Genomic DNA, 17,142 nt, shown 5'->3' with positions numbered 1-17,142 from the left:
GCATGATTTAGAAATTATTGATGAATGCTTATTGTTCCAAGACAGAGTTATAGTACCGCAATCTTTGCAAAGTGGGATTCTCAAACTTTTACACACCAACCATGGTGGAGTTGTAAAAATGAAACAAATGGCAAGACGTTTCGTTTATTGGTACGGGATAAATAAAGCAATTGAAAGATTTGTTGCTAACTGTGAAAGTTGCAACAGTATGATGATTACACCAAAACCCAAAATTACTTCTAAATGGAAGGAAACTACTAGACCTTTTAGCAGGGTGCATTTAGATTTTTTACATTTTGAGCATCGCACTTTTCTGCTTATAGTAGATAGTTTTTCTAAATGGGTGGAACTGGAATGGATGAAATATGGCACAGATTGCAAGAAAGTTTTAAGATGTTTAGTTGCTTTTATGGCAAGATTTGGTTTACCGGATGTTTTAGTTACGGACGGTGGCCCTCCTTTCAATTCATTTGCATTCAAAAATTTCTTAGAAAAACAAGGAATAAAAGTCTTAAAAACTCCGCCTTACAACCCGGCTAGCAATCGCCAGGCGGAGAGTTTAGTGAAAACAGTAAAAGATGTTTTAAAAAAATACTTATTAGACCAGATAAATTTGTTTCTGTTAAATTTCAGAAATTGTATGACGAAGGATGGTAAATTTCCATCTGAAAAAATCTTCGTTTATCGACCTAAGATGTTGATTGACTTAATCAACCCCAAAAACAAATACCAAAATAATCTATCTTCTCCTGAAATCCCGCAACATGATGATTTAACGCAATTAGGCCCAGCAAGTTCTGTAACGCCTTTAGATGATCTGAACGCGGGAGATGAATTATGGTACAAGAATAATCATTCACACAATCAAGCAAGATGGGTCCGAGCAACATTTCTAAAAAGGTTTTCAATTAATACTTTCCAGGTTCAAATTGGAAACGCGCAAATTCTCGCCCATCGTACTCAACTTAGAGTTTCGAAAGATCCGGACTCGGTGGTTCGGCCAAACGCGCTGATAACTGTCAGACCACGGAGAAGATTGGAGGGACAACATGAAACGACATTGCAAGATGAAGAAGAAGAAGAGAAACGACAGGAGCCAAACTATGAACAAAACAACCGAATTCCGCGGTTTGGTTGGCCGGTGGACAGAAAATCAATTGATGATGAAGTTTGTTTTCGTGGATTCCCAGAAGAAAACTTAGATACGAATTCTAAGACTAGGAAACGCAAAGCTACAAAGGATCCTATCGAAGCACCCCTCAGAAGATCTAAAAGACGTCGGAAAAATTTAAATTTTGATGATTATGTATTGTGTAAATGATAATTATGTCGATTTGTTGTCGAAGAATTTTATGAAATAATGTAAAATAATTTTTATGAATTCTCGAATTAGGTTAATTCTCTTCCTAAATGGGAAGGACTTGTTTTATACAAGAATTTAGTACAACAGGGTAACTTTTACCCTAAAAAGTAGTTAATCTGAATTAAGTCTGTTTTGCAGAATTCTAAATAAATGATCAGCGTGCAGAGAAGACCGTTCTCTTTCTGACAGCTGACTGTGAACGATTTAAATCTAATGTTGTTTATTAAGAAGAATACCCTTTCGCTCCAATTCGTCAAAGTTTTATTAGTTCTCGGATATACTTCGGAGTGGACCTGTTTCGGATAGTTCTGGAGTCTATGAGGTTTGTTCCTCGGTTCTATTAGGCACAGTAGTGGATACATTAAACGCAAACGTACATAATAAAATAAAACTTTATTGACTTACCATAAAACAAATTAAAAGCGTGTATAGAGCGCGATGACGCGAACTAACTAACTGCTACTGCCGGATGTACATCAACTGGTAACAGCTTGACTGCTACCAGAGAGCACGGAGTTGGTAGCGATCGAGTGATTCTTAGAGATGTCCATTTTTTCCCAACATCCACTATTCGAAATAATAAATGAGACGATAAAGCAAAACGTATATACGCATTATTCGCAAAAACTAGTCAATTTCATGTAAAAATGCAAATGAACGTAACTTTATAATAACTTTAAAGCATGGAATGAAACAACTCCAAAAAGGACAAAGCTTGATGTATTCAGTGGAAATAGAAGGAAAGTAGAACAGTTAACATACACTGATCGATTCATATGCAAACAGCACTTCAATTTAATATGCTTTTTCATTTCTATTCCAAAGCGATTTGTTCAAAGATTTCATGTGCAAATTCACTAAGATGCAAGGTTAGATTATTTTTCACTTAGCTTCGATGTGTTTTTACTTTGGATGTGATGTGTTTTGCTATTGAATCGAGCTACATGTGTTAAACGCTTCATTTTCTAGTGGAAATGAGTTCAGCACAAATCTATGTACGAAACGCTTGATTCTATCAACTGTGCTTCATTGAATTTTCAGTGTAGGTTTTAAAGAATAACTTACAATTTGTCGCCATTGATCGAATAATTTACGATAATTCCGAAATTGAATTGAAACCAAAATAAAAACTATCATCAGGGGACGGGTAAAGCGTGATGGATAAATCGATGTATTTCACGCAACCCACCAGGGTTCGATTCCCGCTTACAGGAGCAGACAGCTCTTCTGACCCGAGAGGCGAATGACCATAAAGTTAAAACTTAACTGTATAATCGAGACAAGAGAAAAACATCCAATGAGCAATATGTGAATAAAAACATCGTAGAAAAGCAATACGATTCATTCTTACAAAATTTGGATGTATAAAGTGAATATAGGAATACATATCAATATAAAAAATGTAATGAATTGTGGACAACCTTTGTATAATGGAATGTATAGATTTGTATCGTAACAATTAATATTCCCCAATTTCACCATACATCTTTCCTCATGAAACAAAAAAAGTATACAGTACGCGTGTTGTTCATAATACTACACATAGAACACATTCAATCGTAAATTCTAAAAACAATATATTGAGTCGTTGAAAAAAAATTGCTATCAAAATATAGTAAACGGTATTGAATCCAGCAGATCTGATTGTGAATCAGTTGATTCTGTTGTAAAATCAATGGCTTATTTATTGTGCATGCAGATAAAAATCGGAAGCGACGCCTCTCTCGCCTGATTCTGTTGCTCCAGCGAAGTTCACTGTGCACCAATGGTATGTAGACTGTCATGCGATATATTAATCATTCATAATTGTACGAAAAATTCACTCTCTTGTAACGTTCAGTGTCAAACCCATTGATTACCGAACATACATTATCAACTTTAAGAGCATTCAGAAAGTAATATTCCATCGTTATGTGCTTCGGTAGTGGAGGCAAGACAATGTATTCATTTATGTTGAAGCACGTGGTTCATAAACAAGACAACAAAATATGTGTAAAGTAACATGATTCTATCAGTTGATGTATAGGATTTAGGAAATGGCAGTTCAACTGACGTCGCTCGGCAACGTCGCTGCGCTGGACTGTCCAGCGAATTGCAGATTAGTGCTGCAGCGACAATACTTTCACGAAACTCCTTCATTAGGCTCTCTGACAGCTCAGTTACAACCACAAATGCAAATGAGATTGGTTTGCTTTCATCAGGAAACGAATGCATTAAACACAGTTCAGACGATCAATCAACTTCGGTCGACGTCCAGATTGGTTTATTAATTTTATTTAGCCAAATATTGCTCACGTATCCGACGTTAAAAAGTTCCGTGAACTTGACGTAGTGTCCTTTCATATGAATTGCTTACAATTAATGTTGTTGTTCCGTAATCGTTCCATTCAGGTGATAGCCGCTTGATGCTGCGTGTGAATCACTTTTACATATTGTTTTGTTTTCATCAGGAAACGTGTTGGCCACCAATTTTTCAGTAGGGCCACCGTTCATTTTTCACCGGGCATAGAAACCTCAATTCATGCGGCCCAATGTGAAAGAAACTGACGGGAATTTTTAAAATCTGGTCACCGTGGTATGTAGTCGAATGTTGCTCAATTTCAAACGTCAAACTTCGGCGCCATCCGTCCGTTGCTTCGGCTTCGTGTGTTCTTTCGGGCTATCATCTTCAGTCGACTCGCGGCAGCAGCAGCGTAATTTCCTCCACCATTTTCTGCAAATGGACGCTTTGCTGCTGTGTCATCGTTATTTATCGCTCTGAATTTATTAGTTTTCATACCGTTAAAATCGTTCGAATTCAGACAAATATATCGATAAACTGCTCCCCATCCTGTGGGGAAGCGATTGTGAGTATTGTTGAATGATTTGATAACCGTTATAGCCGGAAATATTCGATTTAATTTTGTGAAAATTTTTTCCTGGTCGCACGTCAGCCATCGAAAAAAGTAATTAGATAAAGAAGGCGAATAAGAAGAGGAAGCGGCTGCCAGAATGAGTAGCGATTCAAAGGCACCGGTTCGGACGGTGAAAAAGGTGCAGTTCGGTATCCTGTCTCCGGATGAGATTCGCCGGATGTCGGTCACCGAAGGGGGCATCCAATATGCGGAAACCATGGAAGGCGGCCGGCCCAAACTGTGCGGTTTGATGGATCCTCGACAGGGTGAGTAATGTTTTTCTTTTGCTTCTCTGATTGCTTATGGATGGCGTTTCCGTTTGTAGGTGTCATCGAACGTACGTCTCGATGTCAGACTTGTGCTGGGAATATGACGGAATGCCCGGGCCACTTCGGTCATATCGATTTGGCTAAACCCGTATTTCACATTGGTTTTGTAACGAAAACAATCAAAATTTTGCGCTGCGTTTGTTTTTACTGTTCGAAAATGTTGGTAGCTCCGAGCAACCCGAAGATTAAGGAAATTGTTATGAAATCAAAAGGACAACCCCGAAAACGGCTGGCCTACGTTTATGATCTTTGCAAGGGTAAGAAAATTTGCGAAGGTGGTGAAGACATGGACATCACGAAGGATGGAGCCGCACCAGACCCAAACAAAAAACAGGGTCATGGTGGTTGCGGTCACTATCAGCCTTCACTGCGGAGAACCGGATTGGATGTGATTGCAGAGTGGAAGCATGTTAACGAAGACTCCCAGGAGAAAAAGATAGCAGTTACGGCGGAACGAGTATGGGAAATATTGAAACACATTACCGATGAGGAGTGCTACGTACTTGGTATGGATCCGAAATTCGCACGCCCCGATTGGATGATTATCACGGTACTTCCGGTACCACCGTTGGCTGTGCGACCGGCTGTTGTCATGTTTGGTGCAACTAAGAATCAGGATGATTTGACACATAAGCTGTCCGACATCATTAAGGCTAATAATGAGCTGAAGAAGAATGAAGCCACGGGTGCTGCGGCTCACGTCATTGCCGAGAATATCAAAATGTTGCAGTTTCATGTGGCTACTCTGGTGGACAACGATATGCCCGGTATGCCGAAAGCCATGCAAAAGAGTGGTAAACCTCTGAAGTCAGTCAAATCAAGATTGAAGGGTAAGGAAGGTCGTATTCGTGGTAATTTGATGGGAAAACGTGTGGATTTTTCGGCACGTACTGTCATCACTCCGGATCCGAATTTGCGTATCGATCAGGTCGGTGTTCCACGGTCTGTGGCACAGAACATGACATTCCCCGAGCTGGTGACTCCGTTCAACATTGACAGAATGCAAGAACTGGTCCGCAGAGGCAATTCTCAGTATCCGGGTGCGAAATACATTGTCCGTGACAATGGCGAACGCATCGATCTTCGCTTTCACCCGAAATCCAGTGATCTGCATCTACAGTGTGGCTACAAAGTCGAGCGGCATCTCCGTGATGACGATCTGGTCATTTTCAACCGTCAGCCCACACTACACAAAATGAGTATGATGGGTCATCGTGTTAAAGTACTGCCGTGGTCTACTTTCCGGATGAATCTCAGTTGTACTTCTCCGTACAACGCTGATTTTGACGGAGACGAAATGAATCTTCACGTGCCGCAGTCGATGGAAACCAGAGCTGAGATTGAAAATATTCATATTACTCCTCGGCAGATTATCACCCCGCAGGCCAATAAACCCGTCATGGGTATTGTGCAGGATACTCTGACGGCCGTTCGAAAAATGACCAAACGTGATGTCTTTCTGGAGAAGGAACAGATGATGAATTTGCTCATGTTCTTGCCCACTTGGGACGGCAAAATGCCTCAGCCTTGTATTTTGAAACCCAAACCCCTCTGGACTGGCAAGCAGATTTTCACATTGATTATTCCTGGTAACGTGAACATGATTCGAACTCATTCCACCCATCCGGACGAGGAGGATGACGGTCCGTACAAATGGATTTCGCCTGGTGACACCAAAGTCATGGTAGAACACGGTGAACTGATTATGGGTATTCTGTGCAAAAAAACTCTCGGTACTTCGGCTGGTTCTTTGCTTCACATTGTATTTTTGGAGCTGGGACACGAAATTGCCGGTCGCTTCTACGGAAACATTCAGACCGTCGTCAACAATTGGCTACTGCTGGAGGGTCACAGCATCGGTATCGGTGACACCATTGCCGATCCTCAGACATACGCCGAAATTCAGCGCGCTATTCGCAAAGCCAAGGAAGATGTCATTGGCGTTATCCAGAAGGCACACAACATGGAACTGGAACCGACACCCGGTAACACACTGCGACAGACGTTCGAGAATCAGGTGAATCGTATTTTGAATGATGCTCGTGACAAAACTGGTGGTTCGGCCAAGAAGTCACTGACTGAGTACAACAATCTCAAGGCTATGGTGGTGTCCGGTTCGAAGGGATCCAACATTAATATTTCGCAGGTAAGAAGACGGCAGTGTTTTGAACGTAGGACGTAGAAATTAATAACAGAAAATGCCTAATTTTTCCTGTTTTGTTTCGTCGAACATAGACGCTTATATTTATGCAAAGCCTCTAAAACATAATTGAACTATCAGTTTGAACCGACTTTTCTACGCGGTTCGTTTATGCCATGAGGATGGTTGCAGTACAAATCAACAAGTGGACCTTTTGCGGATGTGCTCGTTCGCCTCACACGAGATAATTTTCATTAGAATTCTGTTGATTTTTTGCATTCGAAGAAAATTTCATGTTATATCAGTCACCTATGGGAATTGGCCTTCAACTTCCTAATTTTTCTTTCCGAGCTATCTAGGCTAGATAGACCGTGTAGCGTTATTTTCAAAAATAGATGATATTTTGCTGTTCTAAAAAATAGCTGCGCTGCAGCAAAAGTTTTTTTAAAACCATGAAAGTTCTAATGCTTGGTTTCAACAAGGTATATAATTATGGGGAATTTCAGTTCGAAAGTTAGAAGTTTTATTTACTTTGTAAGACATCTGAAAAGTATTCAGCATTCGCTTAAGAATTATTTATGCCGTGGATACTTTCCACATAACTTCGGAAATCTGCTTTAAACCCTCTTTCTTATCTACCTAAAGACTGTCCCAGAAAGTATACCATTGTAGACTAGCTGGCGCACCTTGCGAACGTTCCTCATTAAATTCCGTACAGACTTCTTGGCGACAAGTTTTGACATTTTTTTCCAAACTTTTTCGAACTGTTGAATGGTTTCGGCTGCCGAGACATGTTTCCTAAGATGTGCCATCGTTAATGCCCAAAATTCCTCAATTGGTCGAAGTTGTGGGCAATTTGGTGGATTCATGTCTTTTGGGACGAAAGTGACATTTTTGGTAATGTACTATTCTACCGTTGATTTCGAGTAGTGGCAAGAAGCAAGATCTGGTCAGAAGACAACAGGATCCTTGTGGCTTCGAATCATGGGTAGAAGTCGTTTTTGTAAACATTCCTTGATGTATATTTCGCTGTTCATTGAAGCAGTGATGATGAAGGGTTTCGAAATCTTACCGCAACTACAAATTGCGACTTCAATCGATGTATCGGACTGGTTTAACACTTGCCCTTCTCGCACCGTATAATATTGTGGTCCCGGCAAGGATTTGTAATCGAGTTACACGTTGTTTTCGTCGTCCATGATTATGCAGTTCAAATTTCCAGCAAGAATCGTATTGTACGCTTTCGAACCCTCAGCCTGATCGATGCTTCTTGTTTCGGACTACGTTTTGGTTGTTTCTGCTTCTTATAGGTTCGAAAATTCAAACGTTCTTTAGTACGTAGAACATTTGACTTCGAAGTGTCCACTTTTTTGGCCACATCCCGAACTGAAACCTCCTTCTTTTGCTCGAACGCCTTCAGTATACGTTTCTCCAACTGAGGGTTAGCAGGATCGGTTTTCGGACCCGTTATCCTCACCGAACTTTCTGATTGCATTTCGCTTTTTGGCTTTTTCACTTACTCCTTCCATTTTTGCTATCTTTCTCAGTGACAGTCCGCGTTCTGTGCACCATTTGTACACAATTTTTCGACGTTGTTCTGCTGAAAGTCCAAGCATTTCGAAACAAACTAATGAAAACGAATAAACAACTGCACAAGTGGTTAGAGAAGAGTGTAAACAACAGGACGCAGCCATAAAAATTTACAGATTCTGAACCATTGCGAAATGGCAGCGGTTTTTGGTTGCGTCCATACTTTCTGGGACTGTCTTTAGTTGTGTGATGATGCCTCTTTCTCTCTCTTCCTCTCTCTCTCTCTCTCTCTCTCTCTCTCTCTCTCTCTCTCTCTCTCTCTCTCTCTCTATTTATCTATCTAAAGGGTGATTTTTTAAGAGCTTGAGAACTTTTTTAAACAATAAAACGCATAAAATTTGCAAAATCTCATCGGTTCTTTATTTTAAACGTTAGATTGGTACATGACATTTACTTTTTGAAGATATTTTCATTTAAATGTTGACCGCGGCTGCGTCTTAGGTGGTCCATTCGGAAAGTCCAATTTTGGGCAACTTTTTCGAGCATTTCGGCCGGAATAGCCCGAATTTCTTCGGAAATGTTGTCTTCCAAAGCTGGAATAGTTACTGGCTTATTTCTGTAGACTTTAGACTTGACGTAGCCCCACAAAAAATAGTCTAAAGGCGTCAAATCGCATGATCTTGGTGGCCAACTTACCGGTCCATTTCTTGAGATGAATTGTTCTCCGAAGTTTTCCCTCAAAATGGCCATAGAATCGCGAGCTGTGTGGCATGTAGCGCCATCTTGTTGAAACCACATGTCAACCAAGTTCAGTTCTTCCATTTTTGGCAACAAAAAGTTTGTTAGCATCGAACGATAGCGATCGCCATTCACTGTAACGTTGCGTCCAACAGCATCTTTGAAAAAATACGGTCCAATGATTCCACCAGCGTACAAACCACACCAAACAGTGCATTTTTCGGGATGCATGGGCAGTTCTTGAACGGCTTCTGGTTGCTCTTCACTCCAAATGCGGCAATTTTGCTTATTTACGTAGCCATTCAACCAGAAATGAGCCTCATCGCTGAACAAAATTTGTCGATAAAAAAGCGGATTTTCTGAATGGACCACCTAAGACGCAGCCGCGGTCAACATTTAAATGAAATTATCTTCAAAAAGTAAATGTCATGTACCAATCTAACGTTTAAAATAAAGAACCGATGAGATTTTGCAAATTTTATGCGTTTTATTGTTTAAAAAAGTTCTCAAGCTCTTAAAAAATCACCCTTTATTTCTATCTCTCTTGCCATTTAAATGGTCTTATTAAAACATTTGTAAGATTCTATCTTTGGGCATAAGTTATTACTGAGCTTTTCAAATAATCTAATAGTAGCTTTCAAAGTCTTTCAAAATCGATTCTTTCATCTCCGAGAAATTTTGAGAAAATCAACACTGGGATTTGTCGGTTACGTCACATATAACATTACATCTCTCGAACCGGAAATGTTCGCTATAACCCTTCCAAATTTGATTGACATTGTTAACTTTCAAATAAGTCGTACTTAATCGAAATACGTTGAGTCATCTTCGAGAAAATTCAGTCGATGAAAAATATGCGGTTAGGCGCTTACGTCACTAAATTGGGGTTTCGAGTGATTCTATCACCTTTCTATAAGGAAAGTTAAAAACGCATATTTTCAGAAATCTGCATTAAAAAACCGCGTAACACATATCTTCGGAAATCCTCATAAAAAAGCGAATAATTACAGAAATTCGCATAAAAAATAGCACAACTTTAGTAATTCGCAAATTCAACTGCATATCTTCGGAAATGAGTATTTAAAAAACCGCATATCTTCGGACATCCGTTTAACAATTCACATAACTTCAGAAATTCGCCTATAAAAGTAGCATAACTTTCGAAGTACACTTTAAAAAAAAGCATATCTTTGAAAAATCGCATGAAAACGAAAAACTCAGGAAATTAGCATAACATTGGATATCTGCATGAAACCGGCATAAGTTTGGAAATCCGCATGGAAAAACCGCATAACTTCGAAAATCCGTTTAAAAATTCACATAACCGAAATTTCGCATTAAAAAACTGCATGACTTTGGAAATGAGCATTAAAAAACTGCATAGCTTCCGTAATACTCATAAAAATGTCGCAAAATTTTGTAAATCCGCATAACAATCAGGAAAGTTTGGAAAATCATCATGAAACAGAATATCTTCGGAAATCAACATAAAAAAATTAAAAATTCCCATAAAAAGCCACAAAACCGTAGAAATTCGCATAATAAATTGCATATCTTCGATATTGAGCATTTGAAGAATCGCATAACTTTGTAAATTTGCATAATAAACCGCACTGCTTTCGAAATTCTCATTAAAAACCGAATATCTTCGGAAATCCGCATAAAAAGGTCGCATATCTTAGGAAATCTTGAAAATTCTTGAAAATTTACATAACTTCGGAAATTCGCATTAAAAACCGCACACCTTTGGAAATCCGCATAAAAATCGCATAACTTCAGAAATCCGTATGAAAAACCGCTTAACAACGGAAATTCGCCTTAAAAAACCACACATCTTCGGAAATCCGACGAAAAAAAAACACATAACTTCTGAAATCCGCATTAAAAAACCCCATAACTCCTGAATTCCGTATAAAAAACACCTGTTTTAATCCACCTAGTGGGTGATGATGCCTTTCTCATATAAATCTGGTTTTCATTAAAATTACTAAGGGATTCTTCAAATAAATTCTGTTTGAATCTGGAATAAAAACAAAAAAGTTGTGTAACCTATTCAATTTATAATAAGTTTTGACACAAGTTTATATAGGTACTTTATAAATTTTAAGCACACTTAACCCTGTATTTCCGGAACTGGAAGTCGAATCCAGACAAAATTTTACGCATACTAATGAAAACATAACATCTTTTTTTTCAAATTTAAGTTTGTGAAAATGGTTTCAGCCGTTTTTGAGAGTTTGGAGCGATTTCCCGTTTGGAGTACGCAATAACTTTTTTCGGTACTTCCAGAACCGGGAACGAAGACCCGGTATACTTAAAATCGATGTAACCAAACCTGTTCAGTTGGAGAAAAATAAACGGCTAGTTGAAAATAATTTGCTCGATTTTCAGTGCCATGTATAAAAAGACGCTCTTGAAAAAGTAATATTTTTATTTACCAGCCTGTAATTCGTATTCGGATGAAATTTGATTCGTATTCGTATCCGGTAAAAATTTGATAGAGTTCTATGGCATTATAAGACCTTTCATTTGAACCAAATTTTGCGAAAATTGGTTTAGCGGTCTTTGAGAAAATCGAGCTAACTTTTTTTTGCACATTTTAACACGTTACTCCGGAGCAAGTAGTCGGATAGCAGACTATCGGAAAAAAATCGTTTTTATACGATCTCCGAGAAAACCGAGTACCCTTTTGTTTTACGTATTTTACCTCGTTACTCCGGAAACTGAAGTTCGATCAGTGTAAAATTCAATAGCAGATTGTGGAATTGAGAGAGCTGTCATATAAATCTTTATTTAAGAAAATCGGTTATCTTCGAGAAACTCGAGTGCACATTTTTGTTACATACACATTTTGCGTACTCGACGAACTTAGTTGAATGGTATATGACACTCGGCCCTCCGGGCCTAGATTCAAGAGTCGGTTTTCACACTTATTGAATAGCCTTTCAATATGAGCAAATTCGCGTAACTTCGAAAATCCGTATGAAAAAAACCGCTTAAATTCGCATAAAAAATAGAGCTCATTATATAGTCGTGTACTGCCGTTCTACGCATAATTGTTCAATATTCTATGGGATTTCCTATGCATACATGGGGCAATTGTGCATAGAACGTCATCGTTTCGAATAACCCCGTATTAACAGAAAACCATCCTCGTTTCAGGTTATTGCTTGCGTGGGCCAACAGAACGTTGAAGGTAAACGGATTCCGTTCGGTTTCCGTAAACGAACGTTGCCTCATTTCATCAAGGATGACTATGGTCCCGAGTCGAGAGGTTTTGTGGAAAATTCCTACCTTGCCGGGTTGACTCCAACGGAGTTCTACTTCCACGCCATGGGAGGTCGCGAGGGTTTGATTGATACTGCTGTAAAAACTGCCGAAACTGGTTACATCCAGCGTCGTCTAATCAAGGCTATGGAGTCAGTTATGGTGAACTACGATGGAACGGTGCGTAACTCGGTTGGCCAGCTCATTCAGTTGCGTTACGGCGAGGATGGACTGTGCGGTGAAACGGTGGAGTTTCAGAATTTGCCCACGGTGAAGCTGTCGAATAAGGTGTTCGAAAAGCGGTACCGATTCGATCCGTCCAACGAGCGAAATCTGCGACGAGTTTTCAACGAAGATGTGATCAAAGAGTTGACAGAATCGGCGGATGTTATTCAAGAGATTGAAGCCGAATACGATCAGCTGATGCGGGATCGGGAAGCACTGAGACAAATTTTCCCCAACGGAGAATCGAAGGTCGTACTGCCGTGCAATTTGCAACGTATGATCTGGAATGTGCAGAAAATTTTCCACATTAACAAGCGAGCACCGACCGATCTGTCTCCGTTGAAGGTAATTCATGGCGTTCGGGAGTTGCTGCAGAAGTGCGTGATTGTGGCCGGTACGGATCGACTGTCGAAGCAGGCTAACGAAAACGCCACTTTGCTGTTCCAGTGTTTGGTACGATCGACACTGTGCACAAAATATGTGGCCGAAGAGTTCCGTTTGAATAATGAAGCGTTCGAGTGGTTGATCGGAGAAATCGAAACACGTTTCCAGCAAGCCCAGTGTAATCCGGGTGAGATGGTCGGTGCTTTGGCTGCTCAGTCTCTCGGTGAACCTGCCACTCAGATGACACTGAACACTTTCCATTTTGCTGGTGTGTCCTCGAAGAACGTAACGCTGGGTGTACCGAGATTGAAGGAAATTATCAATATTTCTAAACGACCAAAAGCTCCTTCGCTAACGGTTTTCCTCACCGGTGGAGCAGCTCGAGATGCGGAGAAAGCTAAAAATGTCCTCTGTAGACTGGAACACACGACACTCCGGAAGGTAACTGCCAACACGGCCATTTACTACGATCCGGATCCACAGAGAACGGTCATCGCCGAGGATCAGGAGTTCGTAAATGTGTACTACGAAATGCCCGATTTTGATCCTACCAGAATTTCACCGTGGCTGTTGCGTATCGAGTTGGATCGCAAGAGAATGACAGATAAGAAGTTGACTATGGAGCAGATTGCGGAAAAGATTAATGCCGGTTTCGGGGATGATTTGAATTGTATTTTCAATGACGACAACGCCGACAAGTTGGTGCTGCGAATTCGTATCATGAATCACGAAGATAACAAATTCCAAGAGAACGAGGAAGAAAACATGGACAAGATGGAAGACGACATGTTCCTGAGGTGTATTGAAGCAAATATGTTATCGGACATGACCCTGCAGGGTATAGAAGCTATCGGTAAGGTGTACATGCATTTGCCCCAGACAGACGCCAAGAGACGGATTGTGATTACTCCGGAGGGTGAGTTCAAAGCCATCGGAGAATGGCTCCTGGAAACTGACGGTACCTCAATGATGAAAGTGCTGAGCGAGCGTGATGTGGATCCGGTCCGAACTGCCAGTAACGATATTTGCGAGATCTTCCAAGTGTTGGGCATTGAAGCTGTGCGAAAATCGGTCGAAAAAGAAATGAACAACGTACTGCAGTTCTACGGTCTTTACGTAAACTATCGTCATTTGGCTTTGCTGTGCGACGTCATGACTGCGAAGGGTCACTTGATGGCCATTACTCGTCACGGTATCAACAGACAGGACACTGGTGCCCTTATGAGATGTTCCTTCGAAGAAACAGTGGATGTGTTGAATGACGCTGCTGCGCACGCCGAGGTCGATCCTATGAGAGGCGTATCGGAAAATATCATCATGGGACAATTGCCCCGGATGGGAACTGGTTGTTTCGATTTACTGTTGGATGCGGAGAAATGCAAACTGGGCATGGAAATTCCTCACACTTCAATCATGGGAGCTACGGGAATGTTCTTCGGACCGGGAGCTACACCGAGCATGAGTCCACAAATGACTCCGTGGCAACAGTCACAGACACCAGGTTATGGAGAATGGTCTCCATCGGGACCACCAAGCGGTATGACTCCAGGCGGGCCAGCATTCTCACCTTCGGCGCAGTCTGATGCCTCGGGAATGTCTCCATCTTGGTCACCGATGCCGGGTTCTCCGAGTTCCCCTGGACCATCGATGTCACCATTCTTCGCGTCATCGCCAAGTGCATCTCCGTCATATTCGCCGAGTAGTCCAAATTATGCAGCTGCATCACCAGGTGGCGCTTCTCCTGGATACTCACCTACTAGTCCAAGCTATTCACCAACAAGCCCAAGCTACTCGCCCACGAGTCCGCGTTATTCACCGACATCTCCAAACTACAGTCCGGCTTCACCAAACTATTCACCAACGTCGCCAAGCTACTCTCCCACATCTCCACTGTACTCACCAACCGGAACCTATGCCCCATCTAGCCCGGCCTATTCCCCAACATCACCTTCATACTCGCCGACAAGTCCGTACTCGCCAACTTCTCCCAGCTATTCACCTACCTCTCCTGCATATTCCCCAACCAGTCCATCCTATTCGCCATCAAGTCCTTCCTACTCCCCAACATCACCTTCCTATTCACCGACATCCCCCAGTTATTCTCCGACATCTCCAAATTACACACCGGCGACACCGTCGTATTCCCCAACCAGTCCGAACTATTCCCCGAGCTCGCCCCATTACTCACCAACTTCCCCAAGCTACTCACCATCTTCACCGAAATATTCACCCACCTCTCCAAGCTACTCACCAACGTCTCCGTCATACAGCGGCAGTCCACACTACACTCCCACGAGCCCGCAGTACTCTCCGACCAGTCCTAAATATTCCCCAACATCCCCGAGCTATTCGCCAAGTTCCCCACAACACTCACCGAGCAGCGGCAGTACCTTTATGGTTAGTTCGCCAACCTATTCACCGTCGACGGCTCGCTACTCGCCCAACATGTCCTCCTATTCCCCCGGCAGTCAAAAATACTCGCCGACCAGTCCGGTCTATACTCCTACATCGCCCCACTATTCACCTTCCAGTCCGGCATACTCACCGACCGGCCAGGGCTATAGCCCTTCCAGCCCGGCCAGTCCAACGTATTCGCCATCCAGTCCGTCGTACGAGGAAAGCCCCGAAGATTAGAGGTTAGTACGATGCAACGGTTATACATTCTTTCAAGCAAACTAATTAAAAATTGTAAAATTGCAGAATTCGTCGCACAAGTTCTGTCTAAGACAGCAACCGTTGGGGAATGGATCAGTAAGGCGATGCAGAAGGCTGATGATGTTTTTCATAAACAAATGTTGTTTCGCGTGTTTTAAATTTAACCAAACGATAAACTTTAATGTGTTTTTCTGGCGATGCTTACGCGGAGCCTTCGTTATAATGTAACGAAAAAAAAATGAAAATGTTAAATTAAGAATGCACACAATACATAATTTATACATACTACATATAATAAATCTTCATCGCATTATTCGAAAAACATTTGAATAAAAATATGTGTACATTTTCGATTAGTAAGCATTTAAACATTGTTTGAAAAAAGGTTAGAGCGCTATTTTCAGCAATTGAAAGCGATTTATTTTCAGCAGATAGTTCGCTCGCATGCATATTGTGGCCGGTTTTTTTCATTACAGTCTAAAAATTTAGTTTACAGATTTTAGTTTTAATCGATCTTAAAATGCTGAACTAATAAAAACGTTTCCAATACACCAATTCATGTTAGCAATCATTGATTCGAATCTCACAAAAGTCTTATTGTTAGCGAAATTTGAAAGTTCGGTTCGATCAAACCAAAACTGAACCCGAATTATGCCTTAATATTCCCTTCGTTTCTGTACTTCGATGAAGTTTTTCGATCAAAAGATAGGATGAACATTCCATTGAAATAATGAATCTGGGGTCTTAAAATCCAAATGACTTCTGAGCTTCAACAGGCAAATGTGAACGAGAACTCAAACATATTGAACAATACCCAACGAAATACAGACAATAGAATGACTGAACTTTTTTTTATATACCAGAAACAGAGTTCGAACATGCAAACCTTGTTTAACCCGTGAAAATACTCTTTCAAATGAACTAGTCTGGCACGGACATAATAAAATCTCTCATATCTTCACCCATCGATGGATAGAAGTGAAATTAGATTACTGCTTGGGTTTGGTTCATCGGACCAAATGGACAAATCTAAAAAGTCGAGGACAATTTTGAAAGTTTAATGATCCCACGAAGCTCGATCATTATGGAAGTTTCATCTTATACAGTCTAATTTTTTCTGGCTTGAGTCATTTTTCGTTGGTTAATATATTTTATTATTGTATATCGCGGTCACCCTATTTTTGAGAGAAAGGAGCTTCCTTTTCCATTGGCACATTGTCGCAAAGCTGATTTACCGGTAGCGACACCTGTCAATGAAAAATGAAACCAAGAAAAGGAGGATTCTTTCGGGAATTTTCATATCGGCAGTAATTTTTTTTTTCATAAATACGTTTATTTCATAGGCAATATACATAAGTTTTTCTTCGCCGTGGCATCCACAATACATAGTAGTTTAAACCTAATACATTTCGAATATCATATTAGTATGTTGGTACTCATTAGTTAATCTAAACACTGTTTTTATCAAGCGAGTTGCTATTTTAAATTACATTAAATAAAATACATTTATTTTGTACATGATCTTATAACTATTTCTGGTTTGTTTGTATCAGTTCACCACTTATATTCAATATCCTATAGTTGGCTATTGGTAAATATCGGCAGTAATGATTTGCA

The 17,142-nt window shown here is 40.7% G+C and overlaps 1 protein-coding gene across 1 annotated transcript; it reads left to right on the top strand.

Annotated features, from left to right (window-relative positions):
- The first annotated feature begins 4,035 nt into the window (after positions 1-4,035).
- LOC131430513 (DNA-directed RNA polymerase II subunit RPB1) lies at positions 4,036-16,080 on the top strand. The gene is made up of 5 exons (XM_058595562.1): positions 4,036-4,209; positions 4,297-4,523; positions 4,583-6,732; positions 12,157-15,506; positions 15,571-16,080. The coding sequence occupies exons 2-4, from the start codon at positions 4,355-4,357 to the stop codon at positions 15,502-15,504; spliced, it is 5,667 nt and encodes a 1,888-aa protein (XP_058451545.1). The 5' UTR covers positions 4,036-4,209; positions 4,297-4,354; the 3' UTR covers positions 15,505-15,506; positions 15,571-16,080.
- The last annotated feature ends 1,062 nt before the right edge of the window (positions 16,081-17,142 follow it).

Source organism: Malaya genurostris, chromosome 2 (assembly GCF_030247185.1).
Source record: "Malaya genurostris strain Urasoe2022 chromosome 2, Malgen_1.1, whole genome shotgun sequence".
Lineage (NCBI taxonomy): Eukaryota > Metazoa > Arthropoda > Insecta > Diptera > Culicidae > Malaya > Malaya genurostris.
This window is presented reverse-complemented; position numbering and strand designations above follow the sequence as displayed.